The following is a 22256-nucleotide window of genomic DNA, read 5'->3' on the forward strand; positions in this document are numbered from 1 at the left end:
TTCTTTTATCCTTGCCTTTTGAAGCAACAAAAAATGTATATGACGAAATTCCGGTGGAATGTTTGAAGCATAAGGAATGAGGATATCATCTGAACTTTGGTGTAGGCGAAAGGTTACATGTCAGGTTTTTTTTTTTTTTTTTTTTTTTTGTTAAAACCTTTTATTATCAACGATTCATGAGGATTTGAGCAGTAAGAGATTGCTTGAGCATCTTTATCAAGGCCAAAGCAAGTACTCCATTTAGTGCTTCTTGTAGTTCAAGAGATACCTGCTATCAATTATAAAGATGAATATAATCTGAAATTAATTTATCAGCTGGCACAAAGTCAATTACAACATCAATGGGCTTTCTCTATATGGCACATCAATAAATGAACAATGTCCAACAATGTTCAATAGAGGTATCTATTCCTTCTTTGGACCAAATTCTTCAATGGTTTTTGTTGCGAGTGTGAGTACATCCACAAATGCACTAAATGATGCACGAAGAAATCTTGCTTCAACAGCCTCAAAATTCCTGTAAAGCATCAAAGAGTTCAGAAAGCTGAATAATGCAGAATGTTAGCAAGAAATAGCAAGCATATTAACTTGAAGACTCGGTATTCAATTTTTTTTTATTTTTTATAATGGTGGTGTCCAGGCCAGCTTGCGCGCACCTCGACTAAATCCACGAGATACCTGCTACCTCCCACCAGCAACAGGTACCAGGTAACTCTATCCACCAAGGCTAGAAGAAATCACCTAATATTTTCGTCTTTGCTGAGATTTGAACTTAAGGCCTCATAGTTCTCAACCCACTTCATTGACCACTAGGGCACACCCTTGGATGTCAACATTCAGAAATTTTGGGCATATAAGAGTGACATTCCTCCTTCCTAATCAGGGGGTAAAGGAAGAAATGTCATTTTGAACAAGTTTTCCTCTGACTAGGCCATTTGCTATTAAGATAAATGACTGCTGCTAAGTATATTTCAGCAAACACGAAAGAGTTTACAAAGAAAACTCTAGTGCAATATGCAGTGCTTGATTTCAGTAAATGATACTTGTGAGCAAAGGAATATAAAATACGCAACCACGACATTACAATTATGCTCTTAAGAACTTGTATACAATATGAAGATATCTACAAATTACCATCAGATATCCCCGAACATATAAGAACACATTGACAAAAGTAACTTACTAACTGCAGTAGGATCAACAAAATGCAAAAGTGAGAAAATCAACTGGTTTCAACAAGTAAGTGAGTAGAAACAAGTGCTCACACTGAAAGCTTCCCGTTAGATACAGACATATGCCTCTTCACTTTATCAGGCTGCAACTGCAATTTTTATTTGAACAGAGTTGAAGCAATAGTTAGAATGAGACAGATGCTACAATGACTAAAAGAATATCAGTATCACACTTCACCTCCTTATCAACAGTCAATGCAGTATAGACAATCTGAGCATTTTCTTCAGATCCAAGATCTACTTCCAAGTTGCTGCAGAAAGTATACCTCATAAAATTCACTCCTTTGCACATGAATACAAATCAAAAGTGCATTAACATAGTGTATAGATGTCACAAATTCGCTGCTCTGTTCTTCAGTTCAGATTCTTGAGTTTAAGAATGCATCAAGTTCTCATTTCACTACCAAAATGGAACCGTATATAGACAGGTCTTTGTTTTTAATTAATTGACAAAAAAAAGAACAGCAAAGAAATGGACAAACAACATATAGAACATAAATACTTCAACTATATCAAGTATTCTGCAGGAAAGGAGACATTAAGATAGGGTGGCATGGCATCAAGAAGAGATTCGACAAATTAGGAAGATGTCCGTGAAGCTAAACTATCCACTTTTGAAGTTGAAAACAGGCTAGTGTATAGAAAAAAATAAACAAGAAACTAACAAGCTTTCTCAGTGAAAAAGTCAGTATGAAACTTAACAAAGCTAATAGTACTTCTTTGTAAGGTAAAATTGAATTACGCCGAGTCTTGAGACTACAGGTTCAGTGTTAAGCTTCTCTACAAGTATCTCAATATATGCACTTTGATTCCTCCGTTCTCTGAAAACATAATTGAAAGATAGTTCTGCTATGCCCCATTACTTGAAAATCAGTTACCTACCTCCTAGTCCCTCTTCCTAGAAGAAAACAGCTTTGTAATAAGGAATCAAGTAAAACCATATGGGTAATCTTCAAATGACTTGCTAAAACCAAGAACAAACTTGCAAGAGTATGAATATATCCTTTTAATATACATATGTTCACATAATATTAGCAGAAAAGCATTTGTCGATATATATATAAGGAAAGAGGGACTATAGGAAGAGAAAATACCAGTTGAAGTCCCATGAAGACGCCACGTTGGAATCCATGGACAGAGTTGTTTTACAGCAGATGTGAAGCTATTGGTTGTTGATTGCTAGGGTTTTGGAATTTTGGCAGGGAAACCCGACCCGTACTAATATAAGTGGGTATTTTTTGTATTGAAAGGTCTTTTGTTCTTCAGCTTAATAAAATTATTTGTCCTTTTTTTTAAAGAAAGTTTTACGTGATGTAGACATTAGGAGTTATTTATATTTAGTAGCTACACTTTGTTTTAATTATATCTGGTAGTTAAATATTGTATTTCAATTACACAAGATAACTAATTCAAAACTCATCTCGTCTTATTCCATTATATCAATCTTGTTCCTCAATTCCCTCTTTCTCTTCTCCATGAACTCTCTCTCCTTTTTCACTCTCTCTTCTCCGTCGGCTAGCTGTCGCCGAAAATAATACTGTATTAATAAAAAGAGTCCACATTTTCCTTAATTGGTGGCTGCAGTCCTACACATGATAATTTTATCACTAATTTTACAATGGACAAACTGTGTTCTATTTATAGGCGTACCGCTAGAAAAGAGAAGCACTTTGAACTATTATGGAAGGCTATGTCACATGTCTGTGAGTTTAGACGACCCGGACGACGGCGCCGTTGCCGGATCTGAGTGTAGTTGCTTAGATCTAAATGCAGGGGCGGACCCAACGTGCTGGGTCGGGGGACACGTGCCCCCCTCCCCTCCCAACTTCGAAAAAAACCTATATATATATATACCTTGAAAAACTATAATATATTTTAAAAGGACCCCTCAAACATAATTGCAAAAGTAATTCAGTTGGTAGGAGTGCCCCTGAGTGCTCACTGGTCACCATCCGAGATCAAATATCGGCTCCAAAACAATTTTTTTCGCCTATATACTTGTATTTTCTCCACTGCTACGCTATTAGTGACCGGCCCGACACGGTATTATCCCTTAGTCGTCATTAAAATTTTTGTTGCCATGTATGTTAAGATAATGGTGCTCCCGCCGTCTTAAAATCCCGGGTCCGCCTCTGTCTGAATGTATTCCTCAGATTTGAGTATTTATTATTATTAGTTTCTACGAACGTGCGTTGCACGTTAATGATAGACATAGATGTTCCGACGATCAACATTTTGTGTTGAACAATCGTGCTTTTATAAGTCTAACCTCAGCCTAAGTTTAATAATAATCATTCTACAAAAACATGAATTAGTGATGAATAAATTTTGTAGCTAAACAGAAAGTTAAGTTGTTGATCCTGATTGCAACGGATTATCAAACTTTTGTTAGCTACGAAAAATATAGCGACGGATTAGCAACGAAATTCCTAGCTAATTTTAATTTTTTTAGTGAATAATAATAATAATTTCACGTGAATAAAAGAATTTTCAACATTATAACATAATTTGCATCTCACGTTATAATTTTTTTGGTTCTTCTTCTTAAGACATTTTATAATATTATAACATATTTTTGTCTCAGCATTTTTTCCCCTTCTTTCTACCTAAGTATTTGTTTGCAAATAAAGTAATAACTGCAATGGCATGAATTCATTTGTTCATACTGAAGGGGATAATTTTAAGGATTTGGTTCCGATTTCTAAGAAGGAAAGAGGATCAAATTGAGAGTCAGTATCCAATTAAAACTCAACCTCTGTCTACGGAGTGTCTTTTTTTTTCTTTTTTCTTTTTCCACTGAAATATCCTGTTGATCACGTATATTCCATGATAATTAGGAATATAAAACATATAGCCAGCGTAATGATATCTTAAGTATTAATATTATCTAAATCTCTATGCACACCACTTTTCATTCCATGGAGGAGTTTAAGTGTTTTCAAAAGGATGCAAACCTTTTTTTTAAAAAAAAAAAATCAATTTTAATGCAAGTTCTACTAACAATTCTTTTTTTTTTAATGGTTTCACCTGGTGCCCGGTACTCATATTGGAGCTCGACTATTCGCGAGGGTAAGACCCATTTCTGGGGGTAGCGCTACCTACCTATCAAAGATTTTTTTTATATCCAGAGCTCGAACCCGAGACCTCACCATATCCTTTGGTGATAACAATTCTAAAGTTGCACGGACAGATGTTGCAAACATTCGAAAAACTCAGACATAAATCTGTTTGTCAATGCCTTCATATAAACAAAAAGTTCTCCTAACTTTTATAATGTACTGGCTAAATTCCAGGATACTTGCGATAATCCATTTTCTTATTTAAATTAACTTAAAGTTGATTAGCTAATTAAGCTAAGAAATAAGTAATGCTCAACCACAACACATTCATATTCCTCGAAAAAAGAAAAACATTCCTGATGTTACTTTATTTGCAGCAATTTAGACATAGAAGTATGACCAAAAGAAATTAAATACGAAACTTACATCTTCGTAGACAAAAAAACAACACTTTCCCCATATTAATCAATCCGTATATGTGTCGCCTTTCCATAAGCTATAATTACATACATTCAATTGAAAAAAAAAGAACCAGAAAAAAAATACATGAATAGAGTTTAGAGGCTAATCTGTACTTTTCCTCATTGTTTTAACTGCTTGTTACGTTATTAGCTATTGTGTTTATATATATGTTGTGTCTATTAGAATCCTTGTTGCACTTTGTCACTATTTTAGTTGATTTCAACGTCTAAAAAATTACAATTTTATCTTTAAATTAAGGGAATATAAGTTGTTCAATATTTGAAGGATACTTTGGTCAGTCAACATTTATATTCATGCTTTTAAAATAATATCGATTATTATTGTTTGAGATGTATTTGTTTTTGTGTTGAATGAGATGTATTTGTTTTTGTGTTGAATACATAGAAAGAAATGGTTTCTGGTTGGATCCTTATCGAACGATGGCGCCGTTGCCGGCAATGGAAAAATCTCCGGCGGTGTATTTTAAGATTTGAGTGTATTTATTTCTTGTATTTCATATTTGAGTGTATTTTTTTCTCTTGTATCTCAAAATCTAAGTGTATTTTTTTTTTCTCTTGTATCTCAAATCTAAGTGTATTTCAGTGTATTAGTTATTTTTTAGTGTAAAATAGAGTGTTTCTTTGTGTATTTTTCACTTGTATTTCGAAAGAGATTTTTTTTTTTATACAAATGAATATAGTGAATTTTGAATACAGCTGAATACAATGAATTTTGAATACAGCTGAGTATGCCTTTTGTTTTTGATGCATTTATGTTGTTTGAATACAACCAAATTTAAATACAATAAGTTGAATACATTGTAAAAATTGTTGCGAATGAATACGACCAAATTGAATAATCCGAATTGAATACAACGAAATACAGCCGAATTGGAATACAACCGAATTTGAATACACGTTACTGTAGCTACGAAATGTAATTAACAAAAGTGTATCTATGCCTAAAAAAGAATCCCCAAAGTGTAGTCATTTGTATAAGTTGGCCTTTTTATATTACACGCTTTTAAGAAATATTAATTAGGAAGGGCTTTTAACAGCTTTATCATTATTTATGTCTATGTTATAATGTTTTTTCACTAAGTGTTTATTCTATTTATGTGTTATTTGTTAATAACAAAATCCCACAAAAGGGTAAAATGGAGAAAAAATAATTAATTTTGTCTTGAACTTCTAAAACGACAAATAATTTGAGACAACTATTTTTAGTAACCTCGACAAATAATTTGAGATGGAGGGAGTAGTATTAAAATAACATTTCGTTTCTTTTTTTGGGTAAGTTGCGTAACTTGTCCAAAAAGTTAAAAAGAAGGAAAGATAATGTAAAAAATGGTGGCGTGTGTTAATGTGTAATTGAATCAATGGAACTAGTAATCAGGGGAATTATCCACTATAAAGTCTAAAGCTAAACAGGCGATTTAAGTGGTATATTAATCTTGTCTGGCTAAAAATCTATGTGTAAGTTGCACAAGAATATTCCACTGGTATAATACCCCTCTATTGGCCCATCTATCTCCTTATTATTTGTTTTTCAAAGTAAAGAAATTTGGAAAGGGTATAATTCAGATGCCAACTTCAGCATCTTTATTTTTAATCTTTCATTCATTGTCCGTTACCCCTTTTCTTTTGATGCTAACCATAACCATGAGCTGATGCATTTTTCTCTTCTGGAAAATTCACTTCTCCAATGAAAAAGTTTACTCAAGCAAGGCAAGTTCTTTCATTTTCCCTCTGTATGTATGTTGCTAATTAGTACTTCTTTCTTTATGACAGTGGTGTCTTAATTAACTTGCACGCTATTTTATCAAGTACATGCTAGCTTTCATCACCACGCGTACTGGATAACTGTATTACCTTATCAAAATAAAAAGTACTGCATAACAGTATTGGTTAATTACTTCTGTCTCAATGTTCTTTCCTAGTTTGAGGTTTGGTTGTTGTTTGTGACTTTGTTCCTTGAAATCTTGATTCTTTTAAGAACCATACATAGAGAGATGAATAAAGATGATTCAAGGTATAATTGCTTTTTGTTTGGGAATTTAACTACTCTTACTTTGTTATTTGGCTAAGAAACTCCACTTCTGGGAAAAAACAGGTTGTCTCACAGTATATGGCTTCATGTTAATGTCTTTTGGTAGTTGAGGAATTGAGGTAGTCCGTTTTAGGAATCAATCCTGTAACGCATGTGCCGTTGCTTTTCAACTTTTAATTAAGAGTTTAAGTTATAAATATCGTCAGTCTAAGAAATTGGTCATCTTTACCAGTTATTAAACTCTTTAATTAAAGGGTCCGTGGAAATTTTATGTCAACCTTTCAAACCTTGACCACAAGCTGTAGTTTTCTTATAATATATAAAATTACATGTCTAGAGATACCACAATGTGTGTGTGTATTCTGGGGATAGACTGGATATGGTTTATTGGTAAAAGCTACTGGAAGTTCCTGAACCAGAGTAAAATGTGATGCTTGAGCTGTGGTCAATTGTTTCGCTATTATCAAGCTTAAAAATCATCCTTATTCTACTTAACAGCCGGGTTAATGATTTGAAAAGTGGTTTTTTCTCCCGTGTAGGATGTTGCCCTGGAGTGAACAAAGGGAAGAGAGGAAAGTTTGACCTATTTCAGGTTAGCTTATTTTCTTGTTTTCTTGTTTGTTTTACCTGGTCCTGGTTCCGTTAAGATTCTAGTCGGGTAGTTCAAATTTCCTGATTTTGTTCGATGAAACTATGTACACATTACCAGTTTGTTATGGTTAAGTTTGCTGTGGAACAAGAACTCTATCTGATTAACATTAAATAATGCTACAGCAATCAAGCAGTTAAATCATTTATTAAGCCTTGAAAATTTTGACACCTGTGGTTTTGGATCTTCATTAACTTCATTGCTTGAAAACTTGACGGAGTCGGAAATTGATGCTGGCTAAAAATTCATACAGAAAAGCAACTATGCGTATGTCAGGGTATACAAAGTGAATCAGAATATGGCGTATTAAGACTTAGCATAATGCAGAGTACAATATCAGAGAACTGCAGTTTCTTGTTTGATTCATCAAAAAAGATAATTATCATTAGAAAAAGGAATATGATCTGCACTCGACACATTGAAATTTAGAAATTGCTCTGCGACCTAACCAACTACAAAATAAAAAGTGGCAAGGGCTGTAATGCCTGGTGCTGATCTTTTTGTCAGCACAGTGTAGTTTTGCCATTTTATCCGTCCTCCTTTCCTTCTTTTCGTAATGCGATTCTTGTATGTAAAACGTTGTACAGTTAATTCGTGGTCATCTTAGAACAGGATCAAGCATATTAATCCCGTGCTTAATTTCACCGGTTAAGTTACCAGTGGGACTGAATTTGCCACCATTGCTTCATGTGAGGGCTGCGTTTACTCTTACTGGTTTTAGACGACTTACACCTCTTCGCATATACTCAAATGCCAACATAAACAGGCCAAAAAAGAACACCAAGAATATCTGGAGCCTTCCTACAATGTCAACCATGACAGACGATCTGCTTCCTTCTGGAGAGCTTTTTCTTGTAAGTGGGGTAATATTCCATCCTGACAAAGATACGCACCTATTAGAGAAATGCAACTTAACCAATAAGCTTAAACTTATGGGACTTTGTGATTCATGGAAGTTTATATATACTACAGAGATACATTATTCCTCTATCTCCTATTTCTCCAAATAGTCTATTTTCATGCTGCCTCTTTCTTAGAAGAATAGGAATAGGAACGCCAGATATTAAACTTACCAGACCTTTTCTCCGGCAAATTTGTCCAGTCATGCGGGCTAATCTTACTCGCGGATGCCTTGATCAACTCAAGAAGTGCGTCATTGACCTAGAACTTTTAATAATTGTCATTTACTTCTTCCATAAACAATCAGCACACATATGAGCTATAACAAAACCAGCAACGCAAATGCCAATAGATTGGACATAACTAAAATTTTATATTTTACTTGAGAGATATAACAAAACCAGGTCAGCAAACATAATTACAAGGTCAAACTGATGACTGACTCATAAATATAAAAGTCCAACATAATGATTTCATTTGGTCATGATATCCACGTGAATGTTTGATTCTCCTATTTATTTTTGTCTTCTTCAAGAACCTACAAGCTGTATGCTGTTGCAATATTCATTGTCTGCATGACACTACAGGGCCATAGCTCCAAAAAAACAAAATTTAAATGAAAAAAAAAAAAAAAACTGCTAGAGATCTATACAATCTGCAACTCTGCATTGTGTAAAATACCCTCCCGTTAATAAAACCAAACGCAAATAAATATACTCAGATGCCTGAACAATTTAGGATAATTGGCAGATTATACTTTCCAGCGTGTTTAAAAAGATGCTAGCATCTACGTGGTGTTTACAGATTTTTTGCATAGTTAAATCATTTGACGCCACAAAAAGTATAAAACTTAGAGAATCTAATAAGATATTGTGCATTTTGAAATGTCCTACTGGTGACTCCACCTAAAGATTGATTTTTGCCTATTAGAGTCTCCACAAAATAATTGATTTTTGCGTTGGCCAAATGATTCTCAGAATCACCTACAAAATTGCAGATCAATAGTTCTAATAAGAGTAACCCCTCCCCCAGGCTCTTTGGAACAAATTCCCAATCTCTTTATGTAGAATTGGATATTTTTCACTAACTACCATCCCAATACATCACTTTTACATGATATGCAGCACACGTTTTTTTTTTTTGTTGTTTAATAATATGCAGCACACTTATACATATGAAAGTTCTTTATTAGTCGATGGTTTTTGTGTTAGCATAATGAAGACATAAAACTATACCTCTTCTGTCCTTTCATGACTAACAAGATGTCCTCCGTGAAGTTCTACCATTCTAGCATATGGATATAACTTCTTCGCAAGCCTCTTTGCATGGCCTAATTGAGCAATGACATCATCCCTACACAGAAGAAAATGCTGATTTATGTCTAAATAATGTATCTGGCAGTTTGAGATTGCATCTATTGGATAATGCCTTTACCTGCCATGGATAACAGATATTAGGAATCCAGCAGAGCAGATAGATTCAAGATCAGCCCGTGATATCTTATGAGTCCAACAAGCATTTATCTGTCCATCAAACCCACAATTTGACTGCATCCCGGATGCTGATATGCCTTTGACGTATTCCTGGCACACCCCATAAAAAAAAAAGGGGAAAAAACCTAGTAAGCACCTTAAGTCTTGTTTCTTGTAGATTACTTTACAATGGTTGAAAAACATAAAAGATGGCCTAAGAAACATCTAGGTCACTCACTTGATATAATACTGCTCTTCGTGTTGTAGTTCCCACATATTCCTCGAGGTACTCCTGCAAACCATTAAACACAAATATGTTAGTCATATATCATTCCCTAGCCATGTAAATATTATCACTGATTAGAGTTTTTATATCTAGTGATGATAAACCAACTAATCAGCAATTGTACAAAAAATTATGCATATAAAACCATCTAGATTACACCAATACATGGCATGAATATGCAACTTTGCAGTAGGAGGGAAGTGAATTTTTCAGCATTATTAAATGGATAATGAATCAACCTTTGAGTAATGGGTGTCTAAATCAACAGCAGCCCTCTGCTCAGGAGTTTTTGCCTTCAAAAACCGGACAGCAATTGATAGAGTTTGACGATCAAGCTGCAGGCAAAAAGACCATATGAGCACGAGAATCAACAAAAGAAACTCTTCACTCAGTACAAGTATATAATGAGAAACAGACAGAGGAAGCATTGCTTTTAAGGTATAACAGTAATTTGGTTAGCATCTTTTGATACAATTCCTCGTGAATATTACAGGATCTTATTCATAACAAGCACGAAACTCTTCGGAATATTTTGAGCATCTGACATAATGTTGCTAGTTAATATCTTTTTTGATCAAGTATAGTTTTATTGATAATAGAAAAGCTCCAATATACAAGAGGTATACCAGAAGGATTTTGACTCTGGTGCCTTGTTAATATAGATCTAACATGAATTGGTTTTGCATAAGGGTGACAGCTTGCTCCATTACCTAGGTCAGAACTTCCTTACTTTGACTCAGGGCCTACTACGGAAATACCTCAAATGTACGAAACCATCAAGAAGTATGTCTTAGTTCCAAACTAGATGGGATCACTTCTATAAATCCGTTATCAATTAAAAGAAGTTCAAATGCCTCAGACATTGCTGACCAATTTAACCTGATGTTTGCTTGATCCTATATCATCAATTGGGGTACAGTTGAGTTGTATAAATGTTTAGGGTACACCAGCGCTAAACTAAGATACAGTGTTCATTTTCTCTTGTAATTGTTGTCTCTTCTTTATCTTCCAATTTTATGGATTTACAATTTTCAGACTCTTCAACGGATGCATCACTCAACCTTTTTTAGATACCCACCAAATTAAGGTAACTTTCTTTTTATGGACCTTTTCCATAAAAGCTATTCAACACACTATTCTTCACTCTCTCGCTCCTTTGGATAAGTACTGATTTCTCTTCTTGTTGTATCCATCTCAACAGACTCATCCCAGCCATCTATAACTCTTCGGGAGTTGCTTCCAAAGACAGCAAAATATTGTTTAATCACATGCATAATGTTACCTCCCATCCCTTAATCGGTATTATTCATCTCTGTACTACCTGACTTCCTTCAGTTCTATCAGTAGATGAATTTTGTCAGGTAATTGTTAAACAAAGATGTCTTTCCAGCAAGTACATTTTATCTATGCAAACATGACTCTTTCTTTATTTTTCAGATCAACTGTTCGAGTCTTCTATGCTACCATGTAGAAAAACGTTGTGGAATTAGGAACTACTCCATCGAATGTTTGTGCTGCCTATCGAAGCAGCAGACTGGCCTATAGCATTTTACTGGATTAAGAGGGTTCTCTGACCCTTTGAGAGCAACATCAAGTATCTCCTGGCCTTCTCAGAGCAAAGGAGAGTAGGATTGCCTAACCTACAAGTATACGCAATATTTGTGATATTTATTTATCTCATATGACAATCTGAGTATACAAACTTCCCCTTTCCTCGCACATGGGATTGCTGCTACAGTAATACAGTTGGAGAAGATGCAACTGATTATTCATAATCGCCTTATGATTAATCCAATTGCAGATTTGCAGGGGTATCAAGTGGAGTGATGCAACTGATTATTCATTATTGCCAGAAGAATAAGAATAGTATTCGCTCCTTTCTCATACAGAAACTGGAATTTGTCTCTCTCTATCACACACACAGAGACACACATGGACAAGATAAAGATATTCTACAAAAACCTAAATCTTTGTGTTTTTTCCTATTGGAATAGGACAAAATACCGACATGCCTCAATGCTACATATGCTAATGGATACATTCTTAATAATTATGTAACGCACCTTATTCTTATTCTTACTATTATTAGGATAAGTATGTAACTGATATCACCTTATAAGCACCAAGTAACTATATGCCGTGAGGCCTGTGACATAAGAATCATCCCGGCAGTAAATCACGAAACAATCGCCAATAAGATCATGCACTAAAGTCTAAAGCCAGTTTGTAAATCTTACGAGCAAATCCTATTTAAGAAGGTAAATTTTGTGTCTTACAATCCATGCTAGTGAAGCCCAATTATTGGTTAAGAGACATAAAACTGATCCAGTCAGCACAAAAGTACCAAATGTTGAATGCTGATTGCTGCACCTGTGTGTTCAAGCTTACATCATGATTTGGCTAGTGCAATCAGGACTTCAGGACAGGATAGAGACGTCATGGAATTTCCATTTTCAATTTCAAATATTCATAGGTATTAGTGAGCAACAAAGCATTCTAAACAATTTGATAACCTTTATTATTTCAAGAATAAGCAAGTATTATCCCCAATAAAAGAATCAAATAACGATTAAATTGCTTAGGAAGTCCAAGTTCTGATTAAGCACTTGCAGTGTGCAAATTCCACCTCTCATAACATGACCATCAACGCCATCTATAATGGGAAAACATGAAAAATGCTAGAATGGCCTCAAGTAATCTCAATTAATGGAATATCTTCTATTCTTTTATTTTCAGTAAGCTGATTTTTATATAATCATTCACTAAATCTTGAACAATATGACCAATCACCAATAGTTGAAGAGAAGATCATACCCTGGGTATGCATTCATAGCCTCCTCCTGTGACGTTCAGTAAAGCCAAAGATAAAATTCTCCCAGGCACCATTGCCGCCAATTTGCAAGCTATCATAGCTCCTAAATGATTGTAAAAAAGTACAAGTAAACATATAAGTTAGCACCATGATCAAAAAAGTGTTTTCCCAGCTACGGGATGAACTTGGTTCTCAAATATCTTGTTCACCTTTTATCCAAGTTGTTAATAGCCATTGAGTTAAGCTGAACTGCAAAAATTAGTTTCTAAAATTTGAAATGCCTTAAACTACTCAAAAGTTCAACTGGAACTATTCAACTATACTCATCTAGTCAAGTTAGTGCGTTGGGACCGGATTATACTGAAGACGATATACTGCACATTTTATGCTCAAAAATATCAATGCAAATTTAATTAAAGGATGTACCAAGTCAATAATAGAGATGGACAAGGTCAGCAATGCCAACCAAAAGGACAGATTCAGAAACTCACCCATGGAATGGCCAAAGACGTGTGCTTTTTCCCACCCCAAGTGATCCATTAATGCAATTGCATCTTTCGCCATAATGCTTGTGCTGCACCAGCAAACACCCCATCATCAATTTAACGTTCTAACTACTTAACTTTAGTTGTTAGCTAAGTAATAGAAAAGTAGTTGAATGTCTTCTCATATGTCTAATTAGAGCCTCCACGCGAACTGAAATTCAATCTTGAATTACTCCTACTAGTTGTCTATATTAACCATAAAAAGTTTTGCTTTTTCCTATTATTTTCTAGAAAACTGTAGATCAAAGTTCCTTCACTATCAGAATTTTCCTCAAATAACTACTCCCTCCGTCCCAATTTAGGTGACAAACAAAGGAAGACTTCTGAATCTTTTAGTCTTAAATTAAAATGTGTTTAATCTTCAAATCTTGTGGTCTTAAACTTGTCAGGTAAAATGTTGAATTGAAAAATCTACTCTTTTTGGAACAGACCAAAAAGATTGAGTATTTAGGGAATTACCATAAGGGATGGAAATACCAACTATGGAAAAGTAATGGTAAATGGGACTTACGTATACTCAGATTTTTTAGTGGGGACAGAACTTAGGCCCATTCCACGATTATCAAAAGCACACACCTCAACACCACCTTCACCGGCCGGCGATTCTGCATCATTCGGTGTAACAGTTCCGGCCAGTGCCTTGATTTGTGGGTACCATGAACTGTGTGTCCCAGCCAATCCTATTCAATACAGAAAAAAAAATAATCAAAACAAACCCAATTCTATAAAAAGAAACATCAAGAAAATGTAGAGGAAAATGAAGAATACCGATAATTAAGAGAACTTTGACAGGGCCTTGACCATAAGTTCTATAAAAAATATTGGTTCCATTATTGTTAGTTGCATCCACACCGTTTTGGCGTTTGCTCACCTCGCAGAAAGGCATGTTTGGCTCTTTTTTTTCCTCCAAAATTCAGGTTTCCAGAAAAAAAAAAAAAAAGAAGAAGCAAGAAAATTGGAGAAGCAAGTTATGTTGGTATTATTATTATGAATGAATGAAATCCAGAATGAAGAATTATTAAAATGGGAACAAGATGTAATTTGTTTTTCTATAATGTTGGTTTCCTTAAATAAACCTCCATTGACAATGGCTACTCGATTTTGGTTTTTAACTTTAATTATATTTTTCTTATAATTATTTGGTGGTTAAGTGGGGCTGGTTATATACGTGGCAGATAAGGAACGGTGAATGGAAAAGTTAGTGGGAACCGTCGTCTTTGAGCAGGTCAAAAGTCAAAGAAATCGCTTTGGCCTAGGGAAGGGAGTATGAATGAATTCTACAACAAATGGTCTTTGATTTTGAGTCAGAGTGGAACCTTCCAGTTAAATACATAAATAAGCAAATATATAGAAAGAAAATTACTCCCAGTTAATAATATTATATATCACTGCATTTTATGATTAATAAGTATATGTACTACTACTTTTTTTTTATTAATTTTGTCACTTAAACTATGATGAGTTGTTTGATATTCATAAATCTAGACTCTTCTAAATGATTATTGATTTGTTACGGTTGGCATTTCCTTTTCAACGTAATTGTTAATCTTTGACAATCTTGTTCTTTTTAAATGCTGGCGTTGCAATTCTTAACGGCCCCTAGATGTGTTAGCAATTAAAATTTTCACCCTTTTTCCTCACGTGCAACATGGATTTAACGTTTTTCCTTGTTTTTTCTTTTTCACGAGAGTTAAAAGGATAAAGATATTTAAGTTTTAGAGGACAGAATTGTTCCAACATAACTGTCAAGCTTGTGGTGGAGAGGAAATGTGAGGGCGTTTTGATGTTAAAAGGTGATTCGGCAAACACTCTTAGACAAAATTAGAACCTTTATCCACTCAGTACAAAAGGCATGAAAGTTATGAATTTCAGCATATAACATATCGAATAAAACAACTCATTGGCATGACATCTCATTTCCTCCCATGGAAGATGAATATTTAAATCGGCCATTTGCAGATTTTTTCCTATTTTGGGTTGATCTTTAATTTTTATCCTTTAAATGACTGGTCTTTAATGTTTGCTCTTTAAAATTGAACTTATGTCTAGAGGAGCATAATTTACGCATCATAATATTCACAAGTTATGTCAGCTCACTTGAAAAAATTTATACACATAAATTTAATTTTGAAGGGTAAAAATTAAAGATCAATCCATTTAAAGGGCAAACCGTGCAATTTCTTAAATAAGTCCATTTTAAAGAGAATATCGTTTTTCCTTTTTCTATATTTGGATTAATAGCATGCTTTATAGCTATATAAATATTAGGCCAAACTCATCGATAGACACCTGTGGTCGTCCGGTTCTTTCACTTAAACACCTCAACTAAACTTTGTTTTATTTAGACACTTTTTGCTGACTTGGCAACTTGCGTGATTTCTACACCAAAATGGTGCGTGAATAGTCCAAAAAACAGATTTTTTTATTTTTTTTTATTGTTTTTATTTCCTTCTTCTTCTTTATTTTTCTCTGTTTATTCTCCGTTTAACAAACCTTCCACCATTGCTATCTTGTTCATCGGAAAAAATTAAGACCGCCACCACCTTCTCTCTCCCTAAGCGTTTACAGGTGAAGAAAGATGATTTTTATTTGGATAAATCTATTTAATAAACAAAAGAAAAATAAAATTCCCAAAAAGATTAACCAAAAAAAAAAAAAAAAAAACTTGCCATTAGTGGAGTCTTTAGAAAGCTTGAAGGTTTAAAATGGGTTAATTGATTTGATGAAAATTTTGAGAAATTAAATGTTGGATTGTCTTTGGGTCTTCGTGGGAAACTTAGCTGAATTTATAACAAATTTGGAGGAGTTTCTCTTGAAAATTTGGATTACAATTGTAGTTGTAACAAGAACAACATGAAAGATGGTGAAGAACACCAAGAACAACTATTCATTTCAGAATTTTCAATGTCTCTGTTATGAATTCATCGTATTCATTAATTGAAGTGGATGTCATTTAGATATATATGTATCTTATTAATACTCTCATAAAGAGATGTAACATTCGGTGGTTTCATATCCTATAAAAGATATGTTTCTCATCCTTTTATGAACATAGAAGAAATAAATAATAAATGTGTTCTCTCCCATATCTCTTGTCTATATATCTTGTTTTATATTGTATTATTTGCTTTCAATTTACAACACGTTATCAGCACGAAACTCTGTTGTCTAAAGAAATTTTCGAAGGCTAAGGTACTATTTTTCTTATCTCTATTTTATGGCTAACTTCACGAAACTTGAGTTTGTTGCCCTTGATATTTCAGGCAAGAACTACCTATCATGGGTGCTAGATGCTGAAATCCATCTGGATGCTATGGGTCTTGGAGACAGCATTAAAGAAAAAAATAAAGCTTCCAACCAAGAAAATGCCAAGGCTATGATATTCTTGCGTCATCACCTTGATGAGGCCCTAAAGATTGAATATCTTACTATTCAGGATCCACTTGTTTTATGCAAAAACTTGAAAGAAAGGTATGACCACCTGAAGATGGTCTTCCTCCCAAAAGCACGACATGAATGGATTAATCTAAGGCTACAAGATTTCAAGACAATTACGAAGTACAATTCTGAGATGTTCAGAATTACTTCTATATTGACACTATGTGGAGAGACGATTAGCGATTCTGATAAGTTGGAAAAAACGTTCTCCACCTTTCATGCCTCGAATGTGCTCCTGCAACAGCAATATCGAGAGAAAGGCTTCACAAAGTATAGTGATTTGATTGCTCATCTTTTTGTGGTTGAACAAAATAATGATTTGCTGATGAAAAATCACGAGAATCGGCCTACTGGCGCTGCACCATTCCCCTAAGTGAATGAGGTGTACGCCCGCTACTCTAGGGGTGGAAAAGGTCGTGGCCCCAGTCGTGGTCATGGTCGTGGTCATGATAGTGGTCGTGGTTGTGATAATGGTCAAGGAATAAATTCTTCTCTTGGTGTTAATCATTCATCAAAGAAGAATCACTACCAGATAGGGAAAAAGAAGGATGATAAGCATGAAGTGCCAGAAGCACGTAGCTCAGAAGACAAATGCTATCGATGTGGTGGAAGTGGACACTGGTCACGTACCTATCGTACGGCGAAGCACTTGGTTGAGCTTTATCAGGCATCAATGAAAAGGAAAGAGAAAAATCCCGAAGCTAATTTTATCTCTGAAAATCAAGATGACATCATGGATGTAGTAGATTTCTTTGAGCACCCTGAAGGAAAGATAGATCACTTGATTGGTGATGGATCTATTGTTAGAGGTGATTGAGTAATTTTATTTTAATTTTTTCTAGTCGTAGTAACTAGAGAATAAATGATCATGTAACAATAGTCGTTTACATCAGTACTAGCTTTTCAATTAGCACTAATTAGTCTAGCCATATTATTATAGTTAGTTATTAATGAAATCTACTCATTCTGTTTTGATTAGATAATGCTTGTTTTGGTGTTCTATTTCTGAATATTTCGTTGAAAAAAAAAGGAAAAAAAAAAAGAAGAGGAGGGATCAGTGGTTAACTTCTGTGTTATTTATAGTATGAACTAGCAAAGAGTAATTTTCATTGAAAGTGAGGAATTGGGTCCCATGTAATATTTGTGTTAAATTGTAATGTCGTAAACATTTGATTAAAAAAAATGAGGCATCATGTTCTGGTAGACTAAGAAAAGGACATGCATTGATTATCTGGAGTGTGAATTATGTATATTTTATTTACCAATAGTTAAGAATATGAGAAGAGTTCTATTACATGATGAAAACTTTTCTAGGCAGAGGACCTATTTCTCATTACATCACGTCTCATGTCATTGTTGTTCTTTCAAATACTACTCTTGCATTATCGTATGTCTAATATTATCTAACCCATTAAATGACTTATTTACTATGTGTGATTGATATTAATTCGACTTAACTATTACTTGATCAGTCTGCAAATAGTTCTAATAACGAAATTAATGGGTATCACTGAAATGTACCATTAAATTATTACATTGACCTTGTAAATTAAACAATATGCCTACATGATTATTGATTTGGATCATTAAATTGAAACGTTATATTGGAGTAAAGTTTCAGTTGTGTATACAATATTATTGGTTTGTATTTATTTTTATTGGAAGTACTAATATTTGATAGATTATTATTTTAGTTTGTGTATGTCATTCCATTTGAAGATATGGATAACTCTCAGAGTAAGCTTAGATTAAAATCCAGTTATGAAGACATTTGTTTGATTGATTTTGCTACTACACACACAATATTCAAAGACAAGAAATGTTTTTCTCATTTAATTATGGGTAAGGCAAATGTTAATACCATTTCTGGTAGTACTAATTTGATTGAAGGCTCCGGAAGAGCTATCATAATTTTGCCTAAAGGAACAAAACTTATTATAAACGATGCTATGTTCTCTCCTAAGTCCCGAAGGAACTTATTAAGTTTTAATGATATCCGTCAAAATGGATACCGCATTAAAACAATGGAAGAGATGAATCTTGAATATATTGATATCACCAAGGATGTCTCTGGCCAGCAAGTTTTACAGAAAAGTTTCCTACTTTGTCTTCTGGCTTATATTGGACAAAAATTGATGTGATTGAGGCACACTCTGTCGTAAACCAGAAGTTTACTGACTCCAATACCTTTGTACTTTGGCATGATCAACTGGGACACCCTGGATCTATAACGATGAGACGAATTATAAAAAATTCAAATGGGCATCCATTAAAGAGCCTGAAGATTCTTTTAAATAATGAATTTTCTTGTCCTTCTTCTTATCAAGGCAAGTTAATTATAAGGCCATCACCTATAAAGGTTGGGTTTGAATCCCCTGAATTTTTGGAACGTATACATGAGGATATTTGTGGACCTATTCACCCACCTAGTGGATCATTTAGATATTTTATGGTCCTAATAGATGCTTCTTCTAGATGGTCTCATTTGTGCCTACTGTTATCTCGCAACCTGGCGTTTGCGAAATTATTGACACAAATAATTCGATTACGGGCACAGTTTCCTGATAATCCGATAAAGTCTATTCGCCTTGATAATGATGCAGAGTTTTCATCCCAAACATTTATGATTATTGTTTATCAATTGGGATAAGAGTTGAACATCCGGTAGCTCATGTTCACACTCAAAATTAATTAAACGTCTGCAGATGATTGCAAGACCATTACTTATGAAAACGAGGTTGCCCTCGTCTGTTTGGGGTCACGCTATTTTGCATGCAGCAACACTTGTTCATCTAAGACCGACAAATTATCTTAAATTTTCTCCGTTGCAATTGGTTTTGGGTCAAGAACCTAATATATCCCATCTAAGAATTTTTGGATGTGTCGTATGTGTGCCTGTAGCACCACCACATCGCCTAAGATGGGTCCCCAAAGAAGATTAGGAATATATGTTGGGTTTGAATCGCCCTCCATTATTTGCTATCTTGAACCATTAACAGGAGATTTGTTCACTGCTCAATTTGCAGATTGTCGATTTGATGAGACAATTTTTCCAAAATTAGGGGGAGAGAATAATGAAATAAAAAGGGAAATTTTGTGGAATAATCCATCATTGTCTCATCTTGATCCATGTGCTTCTATTTGTGAGCAAGAGGTCCAAAAGATTATTCATTTGCATAAAATAGCAAATCAAATGCCAGACGTATTTACAGATTTGAAAAGGATTACCAAATCACATATCCCTGCAGAGAATGTCCCAATTCGCATTGATATCCCTGTAGGACCATCTACTAGTGTCATAGCAAGTGAGTCCAAAGCACACTTTAAGCGTGGTAGACCATTGGGTTCTAAGGATCGAATCCTAGAAAAAGAAAAATAAATGGTCAAGATGACACTACGAAAGAACCTCATAAAGAAATTCAAGATTTGAACAATACTGATATTCTTTGAAGAAATCAATGAGCCTGAGACTCAAGAAAATGAGGAAATATCAATTAATCCAATTGATGTTGGGACTAATTTGAATCGATTGGAAATAAATGTGGATAATGTCTTTGCTTATAATGTTGCAACAAGAATTATGCAAGATAGTAAGGATCTTGAACCCCAATCTATTAAAGAATGCCGAGAAAGAGGTGATTGGCCAAAGTGGCAAGAGACAATTCAATCACAATTAAACTCGCTTACCAAACGGGAAGTTTTTGGACCTGTAGTCCAAATACCTAAGGGTATTAAACCTGTTGGTTATAAATGAGTTTTTGTGCGAAAAAGAAATAAGAAAAATGAGATACAAAGATATAAGGCACGCCTTGTTGCACAAGGATTTTCACAAAAGCCTGATGTCGATTATGAAGAGACGTACTCACCCGTTATGGGTGCAACAACGTTACGTTATCTCATTAGTTTCACTGTCCATGAGTGACTTGAGATGCATTTGATGGATGTGGTTACAGCCTATATCTATGGATCACTTGAAAGTTAAATATTCATGAAAATCCCTGAAGGATTTAAGATGCCTGAAGCATGTAGTTCAAAGACTCGAGAAATGTATTCAATCAGATTGCAAAAATCATTGAATGGTCTGAAGCAATCCGGACGCATGTGGTATAATCGTCTTAGTGAGTATTTGTTGAAGGAAGCCTATACAAATGATGCCATTTGCCCATGTGTTTTTATAAAGAAAACAATATCGGAGTTGTTGTACTTGTTGTATATGTTTACGAGATAAACCTTATTGGAACTCCTGCAAAGCTCAAAAAGGCAATTGATTATTTAAAGAAGGAATTTGAGATGAAAGATCTTGGAAAGACAAAATTATGCCTTGGTTTGCAAATTGAACATTTGACAAATGGTATCCTTGTCCATCAATCTGCCTATACAGAGAAAGTGTTGAAACGATTTTATATGGATGAAGCACATCCATTAAGTACTCCCATGGTTGTTAGATCACTTGATGTGAATAAAGATTCGTTCCGACCTCAAGAAAAGAATGAGGAAATTCTTGGTCCTGAAGTACCATATCTTAGTGCAATTGGTGCGCTAATGTATCTTGCCAATTCAACAAGGCCTGTCATATCATTTTCAGTTAATGTGTTAGCAAGATATAGTTGCACACCTACAAAGAGACACTAGAACGGAATTAAACACATATTGAGGTATCTAAAAGGGACAATCGATTTGGGCTTATTTTATTCTAACAATTGCAGTCCCGATCTTGTTGGTTATACCGATGTAGGGTATGTATCTGACCCGCACAAAGCTAGATCTCAAACAGGATATGTGTTTATATGTGGAGGTGTTGTCATATCGTGGCGATCTACAAAGTAGTCTATTGTAGCTACCTCATCAAATCATGCTGAGATAATAGCAATTCATGAAGCAGGCCAAGAAGTTGTATGGCTAAGGTCAATGATACATCTCATTTGAGAAAAGTGTGGTTTGAAATGTGACAAAATACCCACAATCTTACATGAAGATAATGCAGCATGCATTGCTCAATTGAAGGGAGGACTCACAAATGAGATAGGACAAAGCACATTTCACCAAAATTAAGATAGGACAAAGCACATTTCACCAAAATTATTCTTCACACACGAGCTCCAAAACAATGGTGATATAAATGTGCAACAGATTCGTTCAAGTGATAATATGGCTAATTTGTTCACTAAGTCTCTACCAACTGCAACTTTTGAGAAGATAGTGCACAAGATCGGAATGCGAAGACTCAATCATTTGGATTGATGTTCTCATCAGGGGGAGCAAATACGCGCTGTACTCTTTTTCCCTTAACTAAGGTTTTGTCCCAATTGGGTTTTCCTGCTAAGGTTTTTAATGAGGCAGCACTCAATGCTT

The 22256-nt window shown here is 34.6% G+C and overlaps 3 protein-coding genes and 1 long non-coding RNA gene across 12 annotated transcripts; 2 read left to right on the forward strand and 2 right to left on the reverse strand.

Annotated features, from left to right (window-relative positions):
• Nucleotides 1-278: 278 nt before the first annotated feature.
• On the reverse strand, nt 279-2507 carry LOC132632099 (uncharacterized). Of its 2 annotated transcripts, none has more exons than XM_060347919.1 (4): nt 2327-2507; nt 1411-1483; nt 1266-1321; nt 279-517 (listed from the first exon to the last, which is right to left on the reverse strand). In XM_060347919.1, exons 1-4 carry the CDS (start codon nt 2362-2364, stop codon nt 406-408), a joined length of 279 nt encoding a protein of 92 aa, XP_060203902.1. In that variant the 5' UTR covers nt 2365-2507; the 3' UTR covers nt 279-405. The 2 variants fall into 2 exon arrangements, with proteins under 2 accessions (XP_060203902.1, XP_060203903.1); XM_060347920.1 differs by having other exon boundaries at nt 1411-1514.
• Nucleotides 2508-7337: 4830 nt separating this feature from the next.
• Nucleotides 7338-12215, forward strand: LOC132632101 (uncharacterized). Of its 4 annotated transcripts, XR_009579249.1 has the most exons (6): nt 7338-7394; nt 9753-9972; nt 10378-10547; nt 11145-11196; nt 11311-11470; nt 11547-12215. It is a non-coding gene; the product is annotated as an uncharacterized LOC132632101 (long non-coding RNA). The 4 variants fall into 4 exon arrangements; XR_009579247.1 differs by having other exon boundaries at nt 10378-11196; XR_009579248.1 differs by having other exon boundaries at nt 7340-7394; nt 9802-9972; nt 10378-11196.
• On the reverse strand, nt 7739-14576 carry LOC132632100 (uncharacterized). Of its 5 annotated transcripts, none has more exons than XM_060347921.1 (10): nt 14235-14572; nt 13978-14146; nt 13413-13495; nt 12924-13024; nt 10349-10444; nt 10062-10115; nt 9786-9934; nt 9587-9704; nt 8525-8612; nt 7739-8327 (listed from the first exon to the last, which is right to left on the reverse strand). In XM_060347921.1, the coding sequence occupies exons 1-10, from the start codon at nt 14350-14352 to the stop codon at nt 8137-8139; spliced, it is 1167 nt and encodes a 388-aa protein (XP_060203904.1). In that variant the 5' UTR covers nt 14353-14572; the 3' UTR covers nt 7739-8136. The 5 variants fall into 5 exon arrangements, 3 of the variants coding, with proteins under 3 accessions (XP_060203904.1, XP_060203905.1, XP_060203906.1); XR_009579245.1 differs by having other exon boundaries at nt 8189-8327; nt 8530-8618; nt 14235-14575; XR_009579246.1 differs by having other exon boundaries at nt 8283-8327; nt 8525-8618; nt 14235-14575.
• Nucleotides 14577-16683: 2107 nt separating this feature from the next.
• Nucleotides 16684-17721, forward strand: LOC132631205 (uncharacterized). The gene is made up of 2 exons (XM_060346798.1): nt 16684-17174; nt 17307-17721. Exons 1-2 carry the CDS (start codon nt 16684-16686, stop codon nt 17719-17721), a joined length of 906 nt encoding a protein of 301 aa, XP_060202781.1.
• The last annotated feature ends 4535 nt before the right edge of the window (nt 17722-22256 follow it).

Source organism: Lycium barbarum, chromosome 3 (genome assembly GCF_019175385.1).
Source record: "Lycium barbarum isolate Lr01 chromosome 3, ASM1917538v2, whole genome shotgun sequence".
Lineage (NCBI taxonomy): Eukaryota > Viridiplantae > Streptophyta > Magnoliopsida > Solanales > Solanaceae > Lycium > Lycium barbarum.

What these genes read in the sequence shown, in the direction of transcription:
- LOC132632099 (XM_060347919.1), bottom strand. Translation starts at nt 2,364, where the DNA reads ATGGATTCCAACGTGGCGTCTTCATGGGACTTCAACTG. An exon ending in CATTGACTGTTGATAAGGAG is followed by an intron (nt 1,322 to 1,410) that starts GTGAAGTGTGAT and finishes TAAAAATTGCAG; the next exon opens with TTGCAGCCTGATAAAGTGAA. An exon ending in TCTAACGGGAAGCTTTCAGT is followed by an intron (nt 518 to 1,265) that starts GTGAGCACTTGT and finishes GATGCTTTACAG; the next exon opens with GAATTTTGAGGCTGTTGAAG.
- LOC132632100 (XM_060347921.1), bottom strand. Translation starts at nt 14,352, where the DNA reads ATGCCTTTCTGCGAGGTGAGCAAACGCCAAAACGGTGTGGATGCAACT. An exon ending in GCTATGAATGCATACCCAGG is followed by an intron (nt 10,445 to 12,923) that starts GTATGATCTTCT and finishes TTTTGCCTGCAG; the next exon opens with CTTGATCGTCAAACTCTATC. An exon ending in TTTGCCGGAGAAAAGGTCTG is followed by an intron (nt 8,328 to 8,524) that starts GTAAGTTTAATA and finishes TATCTTTGTCAG; the next exon opens with GATGGAATATTACCCCACTT.
- LOC132631205 (XM_060346798.1), top strand. Translation starts at nt 16,684, where the DNA reads ATGGCTAACTTCACGAAACTTGAGTTTGTTGCCCTTGATATTTCAGGC. An exon ending in CGAGAGAAAGGCTTCACAAA is followed by an intron (nt 17,175 to 17,306) that starts GTATAGTGATTT and finishes CCGCTACTCTAG; the next exon opens with GGGTGGAAAAGGTCGTGGCC.